At 35.9% G+C, this 23,349-nt stretch overlaps 1 protein-coding gene across 2 annotated transcripts; it reads left to right on the top strand.

Moving 5' to 3' along the window:
* The first annotated feature begins 495 nt into the window (after nucleotides 1-495).
* UBA3 (ubiquitin like modifier activating enzyme 3) lies at nucleotides 496-22,621 on the top strand. 2 transcript variants are annotated; one of them, XM_081071552.1, is made up of 18 exons: nucleotides 508-576; nucleotides 762-803; nucleotides 2,623-2,743; nucleotides 4,051-4,131; nucleotides 7,859-7,941; nucleotides 10,272-10,352; nucleotides 13,765-13,808; nucleotides 14,137-14,201; nucleotides 14,587-14,742; nucleotides 15,628-15,730; nucleotides 15,855-15,968; nucleotides 19,616-19,669; nucleotides 20,077-20,113; nucleotides 20,199-20,280; nucleotides 20,616-20,716; nucleotides 20,840-20,903; nucleotides 20,996-21,050; nucleotides 21,380-22,621. In XM_081071552.1, the coding sequence occupies exons 1-18, from the start codon at nucleotides 557-559 to the stop codon at nucleotides 21,466-21,468; spliced, it is 1,392 nt and encodes a 463-aa protein (XP_080927678.1). In that variant the 5' UTR covers nucleotides 508-556; the 3' UTR covers nucleotides 21,469-22,621. The 2 variants fall into 2 exon arrangements, with proteins under 2 accessions (XP_080927679.1, XP_080927678.1); XM_081071553.1 differs by lacking the exon at nucleotides 762-803 and having other exon boundaries at nucleotides 496-576.
* Nucleotides 22,622-23,349: the final 728 nt, after the last annotated feature.

Raw genomic sequence — 23,349 nt, forward strand, 5'->3', positions numbered from 1 at the left:
GAAAATTTCCCTGATGCTTTGCCTCAGATGGAAGCTCTGGCATATTAGGGTGGCTCTTCCAGGAGCTTTTTCATAGAACATACCATTTTACATAATTATTAACATATAAATTGAATAAACATAATGTGTTACACATAGAGTTTCACGCAGCCTAACAATATACACTGGATAAGATTTCTTTAATTGAGCGAAGTTAATTAAAATTATAATTACAGAGAAAGGCTTTAGAGCACGCGGAAGCATCAGCAAGGGCAGCCCGGCTCTGTAGACCCCGCCCCGCGCCGCCGGCCCCGCCCCGCCCCGCCGGCCCCGCCCCGCCGGCCCCGCCCCGCCGGCCCCGCCCCGCCGGCCCCGCCCCGCCGGCCCCGCCCCGCCGGCCCCGCCCCGCCGGCCCCGCCCCGCCGGCCCCGCCCCGCCGGCCCCGCCCCGCGCCGCCGGCCCCGCCCCGCCCCGCGCCGCCGGCCCCGCCCCGCCCCTCTCCGTCACGCCCGCCGGTCCCGCCCCTGAGCCTGGCCCGGCCCGCCGTGGGGGCACCTGGGAAGAGGCGGGGAACAATATGGCGGATGGCGAGGAGCCGTAAGTATCCGGGCTCTGCAGGCGCGCCGGGCAGGGCTGGGTTGTGAGAGAGCGTGGCGGTGGGCGGCCGCCGCCTCCACCCGGGGTCCCCCCATCCCCCCGCCCCGTCCCCTCGCCCCCCATCCTCTCGCGGCGCCCATGTGTAGCGTGATGCTGACCCTTCTTTTATTCTCTCTTTCTTTTAGGGAGAAGAAAAGAAGGAGAATAGAGGAGCTGCTGGCTGAGAAGTTAGTGCTGCCGGGAGGCCGGGGCCCTCTCCGGGGACCCCCGCCTCCCCCCCACCCCAGGCCTAGGGGACCAGCCGCAGCGGGCCCGGGGGGCTGGGAGGGGGGCACCCAGTGCGCAGGCCGCGCGGCCTCGTCCCCGCCCCGAGCCCTGGAGCCCAGCGCCCGGCCGGCCGGTCCTGGCCTCAGGAGGGCGCCGGCCGCACTGGCCGCCGCAGCTCCGGCACGGGCCCGCCGGCCGCTTGACCTAAAGGTCCAGCGGAAGCACCCTTGCGTTCCCATCTTCTCCCCCCAAATTGTCCGAGACGTGACCTTGTGCAGGGGAGCCTTAAGCACACGAAACGGGCCTTCGGCCGTCTTTGGCCTTTCGTGAACACTGACACGATGGTACTAATTGCAGACTTTCTGCGAGAACTCCGCGTGGTACAGTACTAAGCACGTCAGTCATTTTTGCAGAATAATTGACTCCTACAGGAGAGCGTTGACTCCACAGAGCTTATTTTGCCCATTTATTACACACTCTGTTTCTCATCAGATGCTTAGTTTTGTGCGGTGAGATACATTTAACAGTGTTTTCCAACGCTGCCAACCCACATTTGTGCTCCTGCCAACATGGGAGGGGAAGAAAGTGCTCTTGCAGTGGGTGTGGTGAGTTAGTCATTTCTGTGCCAAATCCCATCGGCAGTGCACCCGAGTCTGTCGGTGTCTCTCAGAAAGTTCAATTCCAGTTGCCAGGGGACTGGAGTGACAAGCTTCGTTTCACATTCCTTCCCGCCTTTCATTTCCTTTCCACTTTTGCTCAAAAGAACAAAGTTCAAATGCTTACTGTGTGCCAAGTATTACGCTAAGGCCTCTGTGTAGATTATCTCTTTCCCCTTCTGACCTTAAGTAACTAGAAACAATCTACAGAAGAGGTTAATGGCTGTTAAGTAATCTGCTCAAGGTCACAATGCTATTAATTGTGGAACAAACCCAGCCATGACATCAAAACTTACGGTCATTGTTGCCAGACAATACTTCTCGGTACCTTTTGTTAAAATTAGATATTAATAATATATTTGAAGGTCGAAATTATGGGATTATAGGAAATTTGAAAATTAAAAATAATTACAACCAAACATGAATTTTGCACGGAGGAGGAAATACATGTATTTTGTTAGAAGAGTCCCATCATATTCAGTTGTATGTTCTAAAAGGTTTCTAGATGAAAATGCCTACCTGTGGTATAATCTAACCTAAAACTTTCTGTGTTCAGGGGCAACAAAAACCATCTCACAGGATTGAGAGATTTCTTTTTGAAAATAGGAACCTCTGTTTCAGAGAAAAAAATGTGTAAAAATTCTCATCAAAACTATTTTTAAATCACACCTTTCAAACTTGGAAATGAATCCTAGATTTGAAGCATCACAATTCTGAAAGTGGAGTTATGTGCTTATTTGTTTTTTTTGTAACTGATATTTCCTGATCTAAGTGTGTTGAAGAAACAGATTGGGGAAGTTTGCAGTGACCTTTTGTAAATTCCAAATGTAGAAAAACCCATTTCTTCTTGATTAGACAATATCCCAAATTTGATTTGGCTTGCTTTAGGAACCCAGAAACATGTAGACTGATTTATTTCATCAAACACATGCAGTTAACTTTAAACAAATTATAATAGCAAAGAAAAAAATTAAAAGCATAAGCACAATCACATTAAATGTTTCCCTTTTTATTTGAGCAGGTCTGGTGTGATTACCTTTTCATTTGGGGAAACCATAATAGTTGTTTAAGTGTGGCTTTTTCATACTGACCTTTGCAGCTGAATTTACTGTGTTCTGTGCAGAATGGCTGTTGATGGTGGGTGTGGGGACACTGGAGACTGGGAAGGTCGCTGGAACCATGTAAAGAAGTTCCTCGAGCGATCTGGACCCTTCACACACCCTGATTTCGAACCGAGCACTGAAGTGAGAAACGTTTATTTTTAAATAACTCCTCTAATAGTTTTGTGTTTCAAAGATAGCAAAATGCTTTCTTTTTCATTTGCTCTTATAATAAAATACTCATACAATTGTATAAGTTATCTTGAAATACTAAATTCAATGTTTGCAACTGATTTTATCTGAATGATTAATATTTGAGTCACTTTCACATTTCTCATGTAATATGTTGAAATTCTTCAAGTAAAATAACTATAACCTCGTTTAGAATTCTACATTATAGTTCATTTTAAATTCCAGTTTAAATGATTTCTGAGACACACCCGTTTTTAGCGTTGCTATGAGAGATTAATTTTCATAGGAATATAGATGCACTTGTTTAAATTTTGAAATTTAGTTGAAATGAGCATCTTAGGATTGAATATAACTAATTGCATGTTACAAATTATGTGACTGCTGTATAATGAGGAATAGAATTTTGGACTAATAGTGTCTGATTTAAAGTGAATGTTCAATTAGATAAAACTTGTTTTTTTATTACAAGGTAGAAAAAAGTATTCTTTACAGTAAAGTTTTATGTCCTTTTGTGTTTATAAAGAGATACTGTTTTGAAATTGATATATTATGCTACTCCTAAAATTAAGGTGCCAACTCTTGGGTTTGACACACTCTCATCTGAATAATTTTTCTTTAATCTTGGACAGAAATAACAGTATTCTGTCTTTCTTCGGATCTCGTATTTTCTTGTCCTTTGATTTCCCCCCGCCCCCATAATTACGATACTTTTATTAAGCGATTGTTTCAAATTGTATCTCTGTTGACATGCAGTTTTCTAAGAATTTTGTCTTTTTTTTCTTCCTGCCATCTCATGTTTTATAAGTTTCACTCACTATATTCAAAAGCCAATGTTGTTACTATTTCTTTTTTTCTTAAGACCTTTAAATACTCTGTTCTTAAGAGTGCTTGATCTTCTTAAGATTTTCACACTTTTCTATTTTTAGGAGGTCAGTTAAATAATGAACCTGATGTTTTCCATCCCTTTTCAAAGTTAAAAAAAGATAACTCTTAGCTAGGCATAGTTTTTCTTATTAGAAATGGCCTTTTAATTTCATTCTATAAAAGTCAATTAAAAACATTTAAATTGAAATGCTCTTAAATCACTAGGGTTATAGAATTTCTGGTTCTACCTTGTTCATAAATTTAAATAGAAGGTCTGTTCTTTATCCTTATTTGCATTTTTCATGGAAACATCAGAAACTGTATGGCTTGTTGTATTGATGATACTTAATGGTTTTTATCAACTAGATTTTAATATGCCTTTTCATTCTTTACAGTCTCTCCAGTTTTTGTTAGATACATGTAAAGTTCTAGTCATTGGAGCTGGCGGTTTAGGATGTGAGCTCCTGAAAAATCTGGTAATATATATATATATATGTGTATATATATACAAAATATGTATTTTTTTCTCCTTTGTGATAATTTTCCTTTTCTGTCATACTAGGAAATTTCTTTATTATGATTGTTAACCATTGTCTTGAGCCTTTGTTAGATAAGTTTAGCAGGTCAGATTCCAGACAGTAATTAGAATGATGATATAACTTTGGAATATTTTAAATTCTAAAGTTCTCAACTGTAAAATCATTGATATAAATTCTTGTGTTTTCTTCTTTGCTTTTTATCAAAGAAATCTTTGTGCTTCCTCTTGGAAAGTGCTCATTCATCAGTGAAGTAAATAACAAAACTGATAATTCACATTTTAACATGTAATTTCAAAGAATTTATTATTTCTTTTGTACCTTAAGGTAACCCACTAAGGTGGGTAGGGCACTGGCTCATTTTATATAGAGGGAGATACAGGTTCAGAGAGATTAAATGGCTTGCCCAAGATTTTCTGGGTTAGAGTGATAGGCCTGGAATCTAATGCAGGTCATCAGTTCTTAGTCAATTCTTTTCACTTCACTGATCAATACATGACCTAATCAGACTAATATTTGATGACAATATGATAATAGACCCAAAAATTTGGGAAAGTGGAGCCTTGTTTTCTTTTTTCATCAATTTGTTTTTAATGAATAACATTTTATGAGAAGGTCACTATTTAGTGAAACTTTTATATACTGATTGGAAATCCATAATTTGTGATTTAATTAATTGGTTCCATTGACTTCCGATAACCATAAAGTAGCTTTTTAAAAAAAATAAGTATCAGTTTATGTAACAAAAATGGATAGGAGGAGAATTGACTTAGAGTTGATATTTACTAGGCTTCTCGGGGATACACAGAAAAGTGGAAATGCTAGAATAGACTCCTTAGAAACTGAAGCAAATGAAAGAACCAGATGAAGGACCTAAAAAGTCAGCGATGGGACTAAAATTTTTCTTTTTGTTTTTTTTTTTAAATTTTTTAATGGTTTTTTTTGCCCCCACACCTTCGGTTTTTAAGCCATTGTTTCTTAGTCGAGTTGTAGGGGCTAAAGTTTAAATATAAACAGCTGCATTAATTTTGCTAGGAAATACTAATGTCACTCCTAGTGAAACTGTAAAAACTTTGTATGCTTCATGGTACTTAGTGCTGTCCTGCGTTCTGTGGGGATTGTAGATCATCATGGTCTCTGTCCTTAATGAATTTGAGGTTCCACTGGGGAGATGACTCACACACAAAATAAATAGCAGTGTGTGTAAGGTACTTTGTGGGGGTGCCAAAATGACAACCTCACCAGACATAAATACTATAGCTTTGTGAGAACCAAAGAGTTCTAGAAGGAAAGAATGAGCAGTGGTTTTGGTAGGCATTGTATGCACAAGTTCCCTAATGCTTAACTTTTTCCATTTTGAAGCTGTTTGCAAATGTGATATATACTAATTTAAAATGTAAAGTAATTGGAGATTAGATCTCAGGAGTAGTCATCAAGTAACTTTAGGAGTGGCCATATTATTTACTGCTTTGTAATAACCTCTTACATAAAAGAAGAAAACTAAGGGTTTCAATTTCACCACTTCTAACTTTGCTTATTTCAGACATAAGTACAGAAGAAATACATATCTTTTTCAAAATTGATTGTAGACCCCCCAAGGCTCATTCTAAAAAAAAGGACATGACAATACTGCTTGAGCAAACATTGATTGTCTCCTCCTCCACATGCCAGGCACTATTTTAGATGCTAAAGATAGAGCATTGAACAGTACAGACAGGTGTCTGTGTGTGTGGGGCTTACATTTTAGTGGAAGGAAAAAGACACATAATATGTCAGATGGTAATAAATGCTTTGGAGAAAGAATGGTTGGAAGACTGGTGGCCTGGAGGGAAGGGACAGGGTTTATAAAAAGGTGCTATTTGAACAAAAGGTAAGCAGGAACATTCTAGACAGAGGGAACAGCAAGTGCAGAAGCTGTGAAGTGGGAGGTTGACTGTTACGTTCCAGGACAGTGAGGAGGTCACTGTAGCTAAAGCAGAAGTGGGTAAGGCGAGCTTTTTTGCAGAGGATATCAGAGAGGTCGTGGGAGATGGAGGGAATTGAAATGAGTATCACAAAAGGCTTTGGAGATTACTATAAGAACTTAGCCTTTTATTCCGAGTCAGGCAGTTGGAGAGATTTAAGCAGATGAGTTGAGGTGACTTGATCTGACCTTGAACCTGGATCACTGTGGCTGATGTATTGCAAAAAACCTAAACGAAGAATATAGGAGGAAGCCGAGAGGCTAGTTAGGAGGTTGTTGCAGTAATCTAGGCAAGAGACCATAGTGACTTGGAACAGGGTGCTAGCATTGTAGGTGGTGACAGGCACTCAGATTACGGATATGTTTTGGAGATGGAGTCCCCAGGATTTGCTAATGGATTGGTTGTGGGACATGAGAGAAAGAGATGAGTCAGGAATGATGCGACAAGGGTTTTGCCCTGAGCAACTGAAAAGATGGGATTAGCATTCACTGAAAAGAGGGAGACTGGGCAAGGACAGGTTTGGTGGTGGTGTTGAACGAGGATGGTTAAGTGGTTTTGGAAATTGTTGAGTTTGAGATGTCTGTTGAATGATGCTTTTTCTTGTAAGACTGTCTGAGATTACCAGAACTAAGTACAAGGGCATTCTAAATTCTGGCCTGTAAAGTAGGAGGAAAACTCCTGAGTGTGGTGAAGTGGGAACCAATTTTTTAGGAGTGTTCAAATTCTCATAAGTGTGGTGACCAAGTGAAGAATGTGTTTTAAGGAATTGATCCACACAGTGCCAAATGCTTCAGATGGGTAAGGTCAGAGAGACTGAAAATTAATCATAGAAGGGAGCAATGTGGAGATCACTGATAATTTTGACAAGTGTAGTTTTCGGTGGAGTGGTGGGAGTGAAAGCTTGTTAAAGTAAGCACAAGAAAGGAGCTTGAGAAAACAAGTATGGACCGCTCTTTTGAATTTCTCTCGTTACAGAACCGGGCAGAAAATGGGGGAAATAATTGACAAGTGATTTAATTTGATCACTTAAGTAAACTGACCAAGACCAGAAAAGCATAATTAATTAATAAGACTTATTTTTTTTTCACTCTTTTGCTTCTAGTATATTTTAGCAGTAGTTGTACTGTTAAAATTCATGGTATTATTGTTGGAACACAACAGTTTTTATTTTTCCCTAGCTGTTTCGATTGCTTGTTCTTGAGTCAGTACTTTTAAGATATTCCTACTATATGTGCAGTGTACCTATGTGTGTGTGTTTATGATATATACCTTATAATGGTTATTTCTGAATCGTGGCATGCTTAATGTTGTATCAACCTAGATAAAGCTTACATGAATTGTTTTTAACAATATTCTGAAAAAATAATAATAAGCCCAGTTAATTAGTCAGACTAGGAAAATTAAAGTATATAGCAGCAGCAAAGGAACAAACTTTACAAATGTATTTATGGGATTATAAAACAATTGTAGAAATTTTGAGTTGTTCTCTTTTGGTCATAGACTGTTTAAAACTGAGTTGCCGCACTCTTTTGACATTTACAAGAACCATGAATTACGCATGCATTGTAAGACTCTTTAGCCATCGAATACGATTATGTAGAATTTATGATTGAGAATTTGTAGATTTAGGACTACATTGCAAACCTTAAATTTTTCAAATATGAGAAAACTTGTGCTTAATTGGATTCTTTTTGTTCCCACAGGCATTGTCTGGTTTTAGACAGATTCACGTTATAGACATGGACACTATAGATGTTTCCAATCTAAATAGGCAGTTTTTATTTAGGTAAGTTTTAATATCTTAAAGAAATTTCCAAAAAGTTTATGTGATTTTGAGGTGATTGTGCTCTAAAGACACAGAGTTTAGCTCTTCTTCTGGTGATTTCATAAGAGAACAGTAGCTGGAATATTAGGCCCTAGTGAGATATATTGGTGAGGACTTGTGAACCAGTCTTTGAATGGTGACTCCGGGATGATAAAGTTATGATGGAGTTAGAGCTTTTTACAGAAGGGGAGGGAAATGAAGACTTAAGGAAAGAAAACCCAGGAGCAATTGCAATACAACAAAGAGGGATAGACATACCTTAGGATTACATGAAATATAATAATCATTTAGGAATGATTTGTTAGAAATGATTTTAACAACTGGAATGATTTTAAGAACTGGAAGAAATGATTTTAACAACTGGAGAAATGATTTTAACAACTGGAAGCGGGACATACGCAGATTTGAGGGAACGATCATTAGTGAATTTTAGCATGTGACATTTAAGGGTTTGAGTGGCTAGATAAAAGTGTCTATTAGTTAAAGAATTGCAGGTACGGAGAGGTAATGAATGGACTTTTCTTCTCTCGTAATTAGGGTACTGACAGAAAGCAATCAGTTAGTCCTGGGTATATAAGATAAGTTTAGGTTAGCAGAAAAGATAAGTTTTAGGATAGTCATTAAACTATCATTTTGGTAGTCATTTTGGAAAATCTTAAAGAGATTAAAGGTTGGATTAAACTAAGTCAAGTCTTTGAAATGTTGTTGCAGTGTGAATTGTACATTTAACTTTTATGTATTTTTTTCTTTGTATATTTCTTAACCTTTGAAATTTCCCTTTCTATAGAAAAGTTTTTGGGCCCTTGCTGGTCCGACAAATTTTGGTGTATAAATGTTCTTTAAGAAAACACTACTGAAATGATTGGTTATGAAAATAATGGCCATTTCCTTTAATTTATGGCTAAAATAATGATTGAAGACCTTGATAGTTAACTATTGAGTGCTTAGGATTTATTAAGTGCATCCTAAGAAATCTATGTATTACATCATTTAATCTTGGAGCAACCCTCAGGGTAGATACTTTTTTTCAAGGTTAAATAGTTGGATTAAAATGGCCGGCAAGGCTGATGTGTGTGAAAGGCCATTTTATTCAAGGTGTAGGTTTTAGGTGGAGCCATCTGATTTCCTAATCCTGGAATGGGAGTGTAGTAAACAGTCTCCATAGAAACAATCTAGGAGTTATTTTGTTTCAGTTCTACTGTAAAAGCACATAAAATCCACAACTTAAAAGAATCTTGACAGTCTACTTTGTCCCTCCTACATACCTGGTGAAGAGTAGCTGAATGCAATACTGAAATCAAGTTCCTTGATTTGTACTAGACCCAAGAACACTGCTTTATTGGAGAGAGGAAAATTCACCTGCTAAAGTATTTTTTTCCTTAAAATTCCAATTTTAAATGAAATATTACTAATAAACACATTGATTTAAAAAATTTTTTTGCTTATTTCTAGTGTTTACTCTGCTTAGATATGAAGGAATACAAAAAGTTGAGAACATGATCATTTTCTTCCAGGTGTTCATAGTCTGCGGGATATGATAGACCTATGTGTATAACAAAATATATGTTGTGAAAAAGTAGTAATGGATCACTTACGATGTACATATGAGGGAGTGATTCATGTGGAGTATGAGGAATATTAGGAAAGAAAATAACATTTGCCATGAGATTAGAAGAATGAATTCATGTCTTTTCTATCTATAGCTATGCTTATTATCTAAGAGTGATCTTTTGAGGCCTTATATTTTTAGCTTCTTGAAAATATTGGTGACATTTGCAATTTTAGATAATGCCTTTGGAATTACTCCTTCCAAAATGTGGTTATGGCTTTTTATGGGACACTAAATCAGCACACATGGGAAGAAGGGGATAAATGAAGGTTCTTATTATCCCTAGAATTTGTATATATTTCAGCCAAGACCTACATAGTAACACCTTGAAGGTCTACGGTTCAGGGCAGATAACTTGGAAGGCTCTGTTTCTGGGATAGTTTTTTACATTGGGAAATGCCACAATGAGAAATGACAAAGAAACATGTCATTATTATGCTTTACGTGGGGGGAAAAAACCTTCACATTTTCATTTAAATATTTAGAATTGTCAGTACTTGTAAATGCTTCATTTGGAACATCAACAAAGGTTGACATTTAGTGTTGAGTAACACTAGATTATTCATCACAAATACTTAGAAAAAATATTTCTTCTAAATATTCTCTATTTTATGTGTTAAACTATGTAGATTGTCTAGATTTATATCATGAATGATAATTTTAAATATAATTTTTCCTATAGGCCTAAAGATGTTGGAAGACCTAAAGCTGAAGTTGCTGCAGAATTTCTTAATGACAGAGTTCCTAATTGTAATGTAGTTCCGTATCCTTTTGACAAAAACATTAATTTTTTTAAAGCTTTTGTTTTCTTTATTATAAAAGCCATATTTAATGTAGAAAACACAGATAAGCAAACAGAAAAAAAGATCATCAGCAGTAGGTTTAATACTGAGATAACTGCTGATAACACTTTGATTTATATCCTTCCAATCTTTTCTTAAGGTTACATAAATTTTTTTGCCCTAATTTTTAGATTAAGCTTCTGTCACCGTTGTCATCATTTATTTTGCATTATTACCCTTAATTTCAGTGTCAGTTGCATGTCTCCTCTACTAGATTGTAAATTACTAGGCTGGATCTCCTTATCGTAGCAGACAGACTAGACAGTCAGTATATTATTATCCAAATGGAAAGTGTGTTAGCATCAATTTATTTTTATAAAAAGTATTTTTAAGGAATATTCACACTCTGTTGGCTTCAGCACCTTTAAGTTAGGGGAACTTTTAGTATTTTATAGAAATTCAGAAGATGGTATTTGCTATGTAGAAAATTCCACAGGATACAAAATCAATATTCAAAAATCAATTGTATTTCTATATTGTAGTGAAAATTGAAACTGAAATTTAAAATACAATGCCATTTACAACCCCTCAAAACAAAGTTAGGTATAAAAAAAACAAGTATGGGATTTGTATGCTGAAAACTACAAAATGCTGATGAAAGAAGTCAAAAAAGTTCTAAACAAATGCAGAGATATTTCATGTTCAAAAATTGGACAGTTCAACATAGTAAAGATTTCACTTCTACCCAAATTTGTATCTGAGTTTAACACAATTTCTACCAAAATCCCAGGAGCTGTTTTTTCAATATGGACAAAATTGTTCTAAAATTGATATAGAAAGGCAAAGGAATACCTAAAACTGCTGAAAAAGAACAAAGTGGGAGGTGTTACTATTTAATTTCAAGACTTACATAGCTACAAAAATCAAGATTGTGTAGTATTGCCAGAGAGAGATACACAGATCAGTAAAACAATTAAAAAAAAAACAAGAAATAGTCCCATGCAAGTGTGGCCAATTGATATTTGACAAAGGTGCGAAAACAATTCAATGGAGGAAGGATAATCTCTTCCACAAATTGTGGTGGCACCATTAGATATCCATAGGCAAAAAAAGATCCCGACTTAATCAAAATTACCAAAAGTAAATCAAAATGGATCATAGGTTTAAGTGTCAAATGTAAAATTAAAACTTGAGATGATAACAGGAGAAAATCTTAGGGATCTGGTGCTTGGTGCAATGTCCTTAGACCACATCAAAAGCATGATCTATAAAAGGAAAAAATTGATAAATTGAACTTCATCAGAATTAAAAATGTTTGCTCTGTGAGGGACCCTGTAAAGAGAATGAAAAGACAAGCTGCAGATTAGAAAATGGTTATGAAGCAGGTAACTGACAAACAACTCGTCTAAAATGCATAAGGAACTTGCAAAGCTCAACAGTGAAAACAGTACAATTAGAAAATAGACAAAAACATGAAGGGATATTTCACTAAAGAAGATGTGAAAAGATGTTCAACATCATTAGCTATAACAAATCCAAATTATGACCACATTGAGATATTACCACTCCTCTATTAGAATAGCTAAAAAGAATAAAAATTATAATAACGAATATTGGCAAAGGTACAGAAAAGCTGGATCACTCATACATTGTTGGTGGGAAATGTAAAATAATATAGTATCTGGAAAGTAGTTTGACTGTTTCTTAAAAATCAAGCATGCACTTTTCATGTGACCCAGCAGTTTCATTCCTGGGCATTTATCCCAGAGAAGTGATACTTAACATCTGCATAAAAACTTGAATTCATAACAGCTTCTTGCAGTAGTCAAAAACTGGAAACAATCAAAATATCTGTCAATAGATGAATTATTTAACTGTGGTACAGCTATACTATGGAATAATAACTGAGCAATTAAAATGCACCAACTAATGAAACATGTAACAACTTGGATGGATATCAGCGGCATTATGCTGAATGAAAAAATGCCAGTCTCTAAAGGTCCTATATTGTCTGATTCTATTTATATGACAGTCTTCAAATGACAAAATTATAGAGATGGAGAGGCAGTGATTGACGGATTAGTCATGGTGTAGGGGCAGAGGAGGTGTGACTCAAGGAGCAGCATGAGGGAGATTGTGGTGAGGGAGTGTTGTATATCTAGACGGGAGGTAGGTACATAAATCTATACATTTTTAAATGATGGAATTATACACACATTGTACCAATGTCACATTTGTGGTTTTGATACTGTACTAATGTAAAATACAACCATTGGGGGAAACATGTTGAAAGGCGCACAGGACCACTTTGTACTATTTTTGCAACTCCCTGTGGATCTGCATTATTTCAAAATAAAAAGTTTAAGGATGCAAATACAGGCCCCTCTTAGAAAGAAAAAAAAAGTGTGTACACTATCCTCATTATTTAGTTCTGGTAAACTGAGTATTGTATAGAAATCCAGGCTATGCGATTTCTTGGGCTGGCTCCTGGGTCCCCTATTGCTGTTTCTCCAGTATTTGCTCTGCTTCTCTTTTGGCAGTTGCATTATGCCTTCTGTTTGCATAACATTAAAAAAGAATAGAGGTCTCACTAGGTGAGGGATAGTATTGAATTTATTTTTCATAGCTTTATTAGCAGTCCCGCTTTTCTATTTTGCTTTTAAAATATATATAATGGATTATTGTAATTTTAGAGAAGTATAATTTATGTATTTGCTGTTAAAATTTTATTTTGCACAGAAGTGCAAAATATGAAATACGAAGAGCTATGATTGATTCACACCCAGTTAATTTTGAATAGGATTGCTTTTGCATCCTCCAGGCAGGTGTAGAATGCTGCTAGAACTCGGTTGGCTAAAAAGAGAGAGACTTGAAACAGTGAATAAAATGAGAGGAAGAAAGAACTATGTCTCTTCCCACTACCTCCCCCCTGAAAGAAACAATAACAAATCATCAGCAATTGAAAAAGGTTTTGGAGACATCTATTTTAGTTCTTTTTGTAAATTAGCTTTTCAGTAACTCTTAAAATCACCCAGCTAAATAGAAACTATAGTAGGCTTGTTACTGTCTCTAAACATTTATTGCCTCTTGGCTTGATGCAGATAGTTGAGGACACACACATTTTGCTTTCCCAGGGCTTATGATTTTATATAAAAACTAAAGTAGAGTGGAATGTATAATAGTCATAATGATACGGGAAGAGAGTTGGAAAAGAGGTTTTGTTACAAAGTGGGTTGCGCTCGTTTTGTCAGATTCCCTGAATTCCACTATTGTGGACATTTATGACTTATTTCTTGTTTTAAATATACATTTATAAGTTTTTCCTCATTGCATTAACAAAATCACTTTACAAATTACAAACTTAGCAGCTTAAGTTCCTTTACGTATATTCAGACATTTCAACAAGATTCAGGATTTTAATGACACTTTCTATCGACGTAAGTTGTTCAATTGAAATTCTCGCTAAATTCTTACTATTTTTGAGTTGGTAGCTATTTGAAGACTATTCAGTTGCTTTTGTCTCTTGGTGTTAGCTTTTCACTAATGTTGCTGACGGACTGAAGAGATTGGCAGTGTTTTAATTCTTGATACCATTAACTTTTTTTTTTCTATGCTGACTTGAGTAAGGATTATTCAAGAATTAAGAACGATGTGTTTGTGTGTGTTTGTATTATAATAAAAAGTGGGCTTTTTGTATTAGAAAGTGTAAATTATTACGCTTTGGCATTTTAAAAACCTAAGCTTGCATTTTTGTTTTTCTTGTAGAATTTCATATAATAGTCTGTGGACTGGACTCTATCATAGCCAGAAGATGGATAAATGGCATGCTGGTAAAGACTTCATTCAGTGTTACGGTTCTCTGAGGTTCTGTTGTTGTTCTTAACACAGTGAAAATTAGAATTGCATATCATATATTTGAAAAATCTGAGTTTGTTTAATTTTCAATTAAGTATGTGTATTTCATTGTTTATTGCTTCATATATTTTTGAAAAAGCAGAGTTTATTTAATTTCCAAATAAGTACATGTAAGTCATTGTTTATTGCTAGTCATTCATTTTCAGGTGAGGGCATCAATTGCTAATATCATAATCCCTTGATTTGATATATTAGTACTCAGTAATGCTATTATTGACTTATCTAATTACTTGACAGCATGCTTCTTTTTTTGAATCGTTATCTCCCTCTCCTTTTAACCCCTTCACATAATTTTCCTAGATATCGCTTCTAAATTATGAAGATGGTGTATTAGATCCAAGCTCCATTATCCCTTTGATAGATGGGGGGACAGAAGGCTTTAAAGGAAATGCCCGTGTGATCCTGCCTGGAATGACTGCTTGCATTGAATGCACGCTGGAACTGTATCCACCACAGGTAATCCAGAAAGCACCTGAGTCTGTTTTATAGTGTCTTGTGGTGAAATTAGAGTTCAAGTGTTAAGTCTCTTCAATATGTAGGATTTGTAATTATGGGTAACCACATTTTAAAAATCATGCTAAGGGCCAGTGGGCTCTCAACAACCAAAAAAAGAAAAAAAGAAAAAAAATAATAAAAAATTAAAAAAATAATTAAAAAAAAAATCATGCTAAGAAGATGATAAAATATGAAATTCTGCTCTATTTGAGGAAAGATAATGGACTATCATAATTTTGATACTATTTTCATAATTCGTTTGTGTTAAATTTTTATTTGGAGAGTAGAAACTAAAGGATCAGTTAAAAAACTGTATGTTGGGATAGAGCTGTATTTTGGAAGAGAGCTATAATCTGTTTTCTTCGGTTTCTGCTTGTGGTTGTTTCAGGGAAATACAGATACCAGGGATGAGAATGATCTTCCCAAAGATCATTTTCGTCTATATACCTACTTTTAAGGACAGTTGGAATTTGATTTATAAGTATAAATAATCGTATGACTATTTACTTAGAATTAATTTAACTCTGAATTTGCTTTCATTTTATACCTTCGCATTTAAATATGAGGTAAACATAACAAAGTGCTCATATTTGAGAATTTATTCAGAGCTTCTCTTCTCATGGCCTAACAAAGTTAAATTTATATACCTGTAACTGTAGGGCAGACCTCTTTTTATAGGTAGATCAACCTAAGTGAAGTGACTCAGATGCTTTCTCTTAATTTTAGAAACATTAATGGTATAAGTTTTGTTTTTGTAAGTGGACGGCCAAGATGAAATATAAGAAACCGTTATAGATTAGATCATAAATACAAGTCACTTTTTAAAATAATTTGTTGTGTTTCTAGGTTAATTTCCCCATGTGCACCATTGCGTCCATGCCCAGGCTCCCAGAACACTGTGTTGAGTATGTAAGGGTGCTGCAGTGGTCTAAGGAGCAGCCTTTTGGAGGTAATAAACCTAATTACGTAAGATACTTATTCACCTATGTTATCCATTTGGATAATTACATTAAAAACACGTTGATTTACATTTACATGTTTCTGTCTTCCTCTCCTTTTTTTTTCCCTAATAGAAGGTGTTCCGTTAGATGGAGATGACCCTGATCATATTCAATGGATTTTCCAAAAATCTCTAGAGAGAGCATCACAATTTAATATTAGGGGTGTTACATACAGACTCACTCAAGGTAAGTTAGTGAATTGTCATGAATTATGAACTTGCGATGATCCTTTTTTAGGGGCTGGGGATGCTATGGAAGAAACAGTTGAGAAGTGATTTTAGACAGTACCATCCATTTGAAGTTCAGTGACAGTACCACGGAAATTTGCAGGTGCCCCAACTTGGTAGAAGGGAAATGAGTTCAGCAGAATCCATGCTATTACTTAGCTAGGAGGACTTGAATACAATCATTGAGTCTTATTTACTTAGGACTGGAAGAGACCCTAATGCATCCAAGCTAGCTCAGTCACTTTATCTTTCACTGAAGAGCAGCTTACCACCTCCTGGGGCTGTCTGTTCCATATTCGGACAAGACTGTTAGACAATTATTCTGTCGAGCAGAAATCTCCATCTTCAGTTTGAGTGTTGTCCCAGGGTATGCCATACATAAGTCGAATATCCTTTAAGAAGTACTAGCACTTGACATATTGAGTACAGTGGTCGCATCCCCTTCAAGTCTTCATCACTTCCTCCCTAGTTCCCTTAACCCTTTGACATGTGGCATGACTCGAAATCACCATTTTGTTGTTTTTCTCTGACCATATTTCAGTCATCTATACTTCTCTTAACTATGTTAGAATGTATCATTCTAGGATTGGTCTTGTTTTAGATAATAGCCTTCTGATAATTCTGGTAATTGATACAGTCTTAGAGGAGAGCAGGGCTTTTTGTTGTTTATTTGTTTGCTCGTTTACATTGATACTGTACTTTCGATTTTTTGAGGTTGTCCAGCAAAATCTAGATGTTTTCTCCACGTATACAATCATTAAGCCACATCTGCCTGTTGTAGATATGGTAGTTTTTTTGAGGGGGTTAAGGGTTTTTTTGTTATTTTTATACTCAAGTATAGGTCCTCATAAATTTATTCTTTTTTTTTTTTTTTTTAAGATTTTATTGGGGGAGGGGAATAGGACTTTATTGGGATAACAGTGTGTACTTCCAGGATTTTATTTTTTCCAAGTCAAGTTGTTATCCTTTCAATCATAGTTGTGGAGGGCGCAGTTCAGCTCCAGGTCCAGTTGCTGCTGTTAGTTGCAGTGGGGCGCAGCCCGCCATCCCTTGCAGGAGTCCAACAGCCATCCTTGTGGTTGCGAGCCCACTGGCCCATATGGGACTCGAACAGGCAGCCTTCAGCATTAGGAGCACAGAGCTTGAACCGCCTGAGCCACCGGGCCCGCCCACAAATTGATTCTTAAATTCAACCAGCTGTTCTTTCTCTTATATACGTATTCTTTTATGCCTGCCAACTTACCTGTTCTTTCTAGATTCATTTCACCTGTTGTTTTGATAATCATATCCTTTATCTCTTTAACAGATAATTTAAAAAAATTAACAAGACTGAAAAGGCAGAGAACTTACCTCTGAATCATACTCTGGTCTGGCCCTAAATTTTAGGTTTATCTCTTTCTGATGATCAGACTTTCTTGAGTACTTCATGTTTCTTTGTCTTGTTCTCAAGGGTATCATGAAAGACCTTGCCAGGTATTCTACCAAAGCCTGAATACTGTCTTCCACATTTCCCTGGGTTGCCAAGCTAGTCATAGTAACTAATTGGTCATAGTAACTGACTGACCAATATAACCTGTTTCAGTGAACAATCGTAATGCTCACTCTTAGTGATCAATGCTTCCTAGTCTGGGGACTTATCCTTTCTAGAATTTTGTCCAAGATCACCACCAAATTCCCAAGAAAGAACTTTTTCTTCTTTATGAAAATCTGCCGTTTCTCTTCTGTGATTATTTCCTTATAGTGATGTTGTAGTGATATCATTTGAAAATTCCATTCTTCCACACTCCTTGTTGCTCTTGTACTCCCCCTATTCTGACCTTTTCTGTGTTTCTTGAACACCAACCTCATTCCCACCTTAGAGCTCTACTAGAGATACGCATGCCTGGACTGCTCTTCCCCTCAAGACTACCTGCGTATCCCTCAGGTATCAAGTTAACCAGTTTTCCTGATTGTTCAACTGAAGATGACTTCTTAGCCATTTCCTATTTTACCTTTTTATAATTACTCAGAACTAATGGTAGCCTCCTACCATTGGTAGCCTCCATTAGAGTGTAAGAAGGAATATTTCATTCTTACACTCTCATACGTCCCTGCTCTGGGGCTTTGCCCTTCTGTTGACTCTGTAGAAATGCTCTTTCCCTAGGTTATTGCATGGCTGGGTCTTTCTTATGGTTTAGGTTTCAGCCCAAATTGTCTCCTTCTCAAAACGGTCTCCCCTCATCATCCAGGCTAATGGACTGCTGCTGCCATTGTAAACTCGAACACATACTTTGTTTTGCTTTCTTAGTAGAATTCCTTAGTCTCTGAAGTTTTCCTATGTGTTTACTTGTGTGTTATCTCCCTCACCAGAATGAAAGCTCTATGAGAGCAGGTGATTTTGTTCATTGCTACCCTGCATAACACCTAGAATAGTGTCTGGCATATAGTGCACATTTGGTAATTGTCTGAATTAACAAATGAATTCAGGAACTGTAAACTCATTTCAGTATGTAGTCTCATTTGTCCTTCCATACCTTTGAGCAGGGCTTGGTGTGTGTTTTGCGGACTGGTGACTGAGGGCCTTGACAAGAAGTACAGAAGCAAAATTGGAAGTGAAGTTCCACTTTCTTGAGGGGTGGGGCATGCAAGAAGACTTTATTGCTTTGTGTGTGCTTTGCGGACTGGTGATTGAGGGCCTTGATGAGAAGTACAGAAGCAAAATTGGAAGTGAAGTCCAGCTTTCTTGAGGAGTGGGGCATGGAAGGAGTCTTTATCATTTTTGGCAGTGCTCTCATTGGATGATATCTGTTACATTCCTCTCCATTTGTCACTACCTGTTCCTCTTTTCAGTACATCCTCCTATATGTGGTTCATTGGAGAACTACCCATTTAACCATCAGGAGGTTAGCGCCTCCCTATTTCTCCTCTGGAATTATACGTAATCAGATGGTCAGAATTAACTTTTTAAAAACAGCTTTCCAGACTTCTTAACTATCTTTCTTTCATGTCTTCTTACATATTTGCCTTTTTTCCTGAAGTTTTCAAACCTGACCACACTGGAAGTCACATCTTCCTCACACTCCAAGATAATAAGGCTACTTTTCTTTAAAGTTTTGGTTTTCTAAAATGACCAATTCAAATATAGTTATAAAATAAAATATTTATTTTGTACTTCAAAAAAATTGTTTAAGGTAGGTCTTTGTTCATTCCTAAATCTGAATACTGATATGAAAAAAGTAGAGTAGAAATAAAGACTATGTTTGATATTTTCTGTAGTGCAAGGTGTAGAGTGAAACAACCATTATGTGGGCCAGTAATATCTATTTGATCTTCATACTGTACCTGGAACACAATAAACCCTCTGATTGTTAGCTATTGTTATAGTATTGCCTCATCTTTATATGAAGCTTAGTGAAGAGTTTACTTTTCTCAGCTACTGTAACTTCCTTAACATTCTAACATGCTATAAAATGAGAATGTGCTTCATGGTTAAACTTAAGTATTTTGTGACTTGAAAGCCTGACAAGTCAAGTTACAGAAAATGATATTTAATAATCATACTGTCTAACTTAAGAAACCTACGTTTTAAAAGATATGACCATATTTTAATAAGTATGTTTTTTTCAGGGGTAGTAAAACGAATCATTCCTGCTGTAGCTTCCACAAATGCCGTCATTGCAGGTAAGGAAAAAAGGCCACTACTTAATTTTGTTTTGTTTTTTTGAGCCAATATCTAAATTGACATTTCTACAGCTACTTGATGTCAGAAAACTGGTGTTCTAGGAATTTGATACCTTCTTGGGTGGCTGGTATAATTAAGCTGTCCAAAAAGGAGTAAGCTCTTGGGCCTTGTATTTATTTTGTCTTACATTATGTCATAAAGTGTACCGCTTCTACAAATACAAAATTTGTTAACTTTCTCAGTTTTTAAAAAATAAGAGTATATATATATATTTTTTAATCTATTTTTAATCAATCAGTCTTGTAAATTTATCTGTTCTAATTTACAACAGAATTTTTTAAAAATTCTAATTTTAAATGCCTAATTTTCATTGAGTTAAATCATCTTTGTTTTCTCCCCTCTTCAGCTGTGTGTGCCACTGAGGTTTTTAAAATAGCCACAAGGTAATGAGTTACATTTATAACATGTATGTAAATCTCTGTTTGGATCTGGCTCAATTACATAAAGATGGACATTTTTTCATTACAGTGCGTATATTCCCCTTAATAATTACTTGGTATTCAATGATGTAGATGGACTATACACGTACACATTTGAAGCAGAAAGAAAGGTTAGTAGTATTATATTAATGAAAAATTTTTTGATTGTGCATACCTTGATTTTTAAATATTAATTACTGGTTAGAAATATGAACAAAATTGCCCACCCTAAGTATTTTCTAAGCTACTTACTATGTATCTTTTGTAGTATAGCCTGAAATAAATACGATGTAGCAAAGTAATTTAGAAAAAATGGCCTATAATGAAAAGCAGGGGTTAAAGCGTTAAGAATTTGTTCTTGGAAATATGCACGGTTGTAAAACAACTTGATTTCATTTCATTGTTTTAAAGAGACTCTTTATTATTGGTTCATGTGCCAGTGTGATTTATTGTGTCTTATATGTAGGAAAACTGCCCAGCTTGTAGCCAGCTTCCACAAAATATCCAGTTTTCTCCATCAGCTAAACTACAGGAGGTTTTGGATTATCTAACCAATAGTGCGTCTCTGTAAGTGTTCTGGATTTTTGTTGTAGAATACTTTTTGAGATTTTAAAGCTTTAAAAACTAGAATTGTTTTTTAAAAAGTGATCTTTGATTGTTTTTTTCATTTTTCCTCATGATTATATTTAGGCAGATGAAATCTCCAGCCATCACAGCCACATTAGAAGGAAAAAACAGAACACTTTATTTACAGGTGATAAGTGTTCAGTTTTTATTTCTTTCACAAAATTAGATTAAAAGTTTAATTTTATTTAATGTGCTTCACATTCAAATATTGTTTTCTAGTCAGTGACCTCTATTGAAGAACGAACAAGGCCAAATCTCTCTAAGACATTGAAAGGTATTTTAAATGAGTATATTTACTAATCAGTTTCTTCTTCGTGTGTGTGGGAGGTGAAGGTGAAGGTAACAAAGGCTTCTCCATTTGCTCTAAATTGCTTCAAATGATGATATAATTATTTTTGTCTTTAGAAACCGTAATAGAATTAGTTGCTGTTTTAGAAGAACACATAAAAATCTCTAAGAAGTCAAGTATAATATTGCCTTGATTAAAGAAAACTGGGTTTTGACTTTTACCTTGACAATAATACTCTAACTTGTATATGTGTGTGTTACTGTTTTTGTTGAGATATTGTTTTGCTTGGGTTAATTATACTTTTTCTATTTTAGAATTGGGACTTGTTGATGGGCAAGAACTGGCAGTTGCTGATGTCACCACACCACAGACTGTACTATTCAAACTTCATTTTACTTCTTAAGGAAAATAAACCTGCACAAAATAGAAAACTTATGGAAATGTTATACTTCATGGATACTAAGACATTTAATTGATTCATTTTTAGCATTAGTGTTGCTGGAATTTGATTTTTTTTAATATAACGAGCCACTCTTTAAAGTTAACTTTATAACTTTCCCTTGAAGACAGAATTTGGGGGGGTGGTGCTTTTAAGCATTTTCATTAATAATATGGAAATGATGCCTGAAGAGAAAGATTATGAGCAAATGTATTGCTTCTTTTAGAGAAGGAGGCAAACACCCTCTTATCTGTGAATTTTGTTATTATGGTGAGAGAATACATTCCTCAGTTTTCCTTTGAGCACCCACATGCACAAAAGATGTCCCTTTAAAGAAAATAAGAAAATGAAGTTAAATAATATTAAATGTTACAACTTGATATCTAGAGCATAGATGTTGCTTGTTTAATATTCACTTAATTGTGGCTGTCAAAATGAATATCAATTACTGCAAAGGTTACCCTGTCCATAATAATTTGTAAATGGTGTTATAGCTGAATACCTATGCATGGAAATAGGAAATATTTTCATGTGTTTACTTGTAGTGCCATGGTGGCCAATGTGCACAACATTAAAGCCAAGACATGGATGTTTAAAAGAATTTAATGTTTAAATAGTTACCGCTGATGCATTCACACTATTTATTAATAAAATCATATATTGTCTACTATTCTCATTGAAACTTAAAAATATATTAAGGATAGTAGTTCTGTAGTAATGGAATAAATGTGTAGCAGAATTACTAAGACAAAATTTTTATGGCACCTGAACTAATACTTTTGCCACAGTAAATATTGACTGATTTAATTATTTTGCTTTAACATAATACTGTAATGAAATGGAATAGCTGTGTTTTTATATTAAGGTCTCTTAAAGTGTCTCCCCCCGCCCCCCAAAATAAGGCTTAAAACAAAATCAAGCATAAATACTGAAAAATGAGTTTTAATATCTCAGTATGGAAGCATGTAGTATATGTTCTCACTCTTTATTTTTGACAGATGGTAGTTTTCTATTCAGAAGTTGTGATTACATGTCACTGGGTTAAATTTTCATTCTTTCTAGCTCCAATTGACAATTTAAGTTTCATTATAAAATCATGAGATAAATTTCTCTGTTTAAAAAAGTACAGATTCAGTGTAAATTTTTGAACGTGAAGGAACTGACATTTAGCACTTCTTTTATACAGGTGCAATGTAATTCTCAAAGTAGCCTTGTGAGAAAGTGACAATATGAGAGCTGAATAATTATTTTTAGAAATTTTACGTTATTTACTCAAAACTGGACAATTAGAACTGTTGGAAGAGGGATTCCAACTCTCATCTGCCCCACACCATCTTCTCAGGCTACTTAACTAAACTGTTTGAAGTTGCCTGAGTTATTTAGTACTACTTGTGTAGATTACTAAATTGTAAGTTTCAATATGCAAATATTTACTGAAAGATAAAATTATTGGAAGATCATAATTTATCAAGGGCAGAGTTTAAATGTGATATTTTAAAAGAAAAGTAATTCCTTAAGTCTTGGTTCCTTGCAGTGGAAAAATACTCCATTTTATACTCAAAAATACTGAAATACTCAAATATAGGGGACAGGCAGGTAAGGTAAATAACCACAGCGAGGAGAGTGTAATAGAGTAATTACACTCTTAGTAATAGAGTGTAATAAGAGAATGTAATAACAGAATGTAATATGACTAGTGGGGTCTGTAGCAAACTGGAGTGGAAAGTATTTGTCAAAAGGGGTAACCATTCTTGCTGGCTCTTCCATGTTGGTATCCATAGCCTTCAAAATCAGCGACAAATCTGGATTTTTATAGAAATCTGGCTTTTAAATGTTGGTTGAATT

The sequence above is a fragment of the Rhinolophus hipposideros genome, assembly GCF_964194185.1.
Source record: "Rhinolophus hipposideros genome assembly, chromosome: 14".
Lineage (NCBI taxonomy): Eukaryota > Metazoa > Chordata > Mammalia > Chiroptera > Rhinolophidae > Rhinolophus > Rhinolophus hipposideros.

Excerpts from the sequence above, each read along its gene's own strand:
- UBA3 (XM_081071552.1), top strand. The coding sequence starts at position 557 with ATGGCGGATGGCGAGGAGCC. Across the intron at positions 577-761 it reads ATGGCGGATGGCGAGGAGCC|GGAGAAGAAAAGAAGGAGAA; the intron begins GTAAGTATCCGG and ends TCTTTCTTTTAG. Across the intron at positions 4,132-7,858 it reads GTGAGCTCCTGAAAAATCTG|GCATTGTCTGGTTTTAGACA; the intron begins GTAATATATATA and ends TTGTTCCCACAG.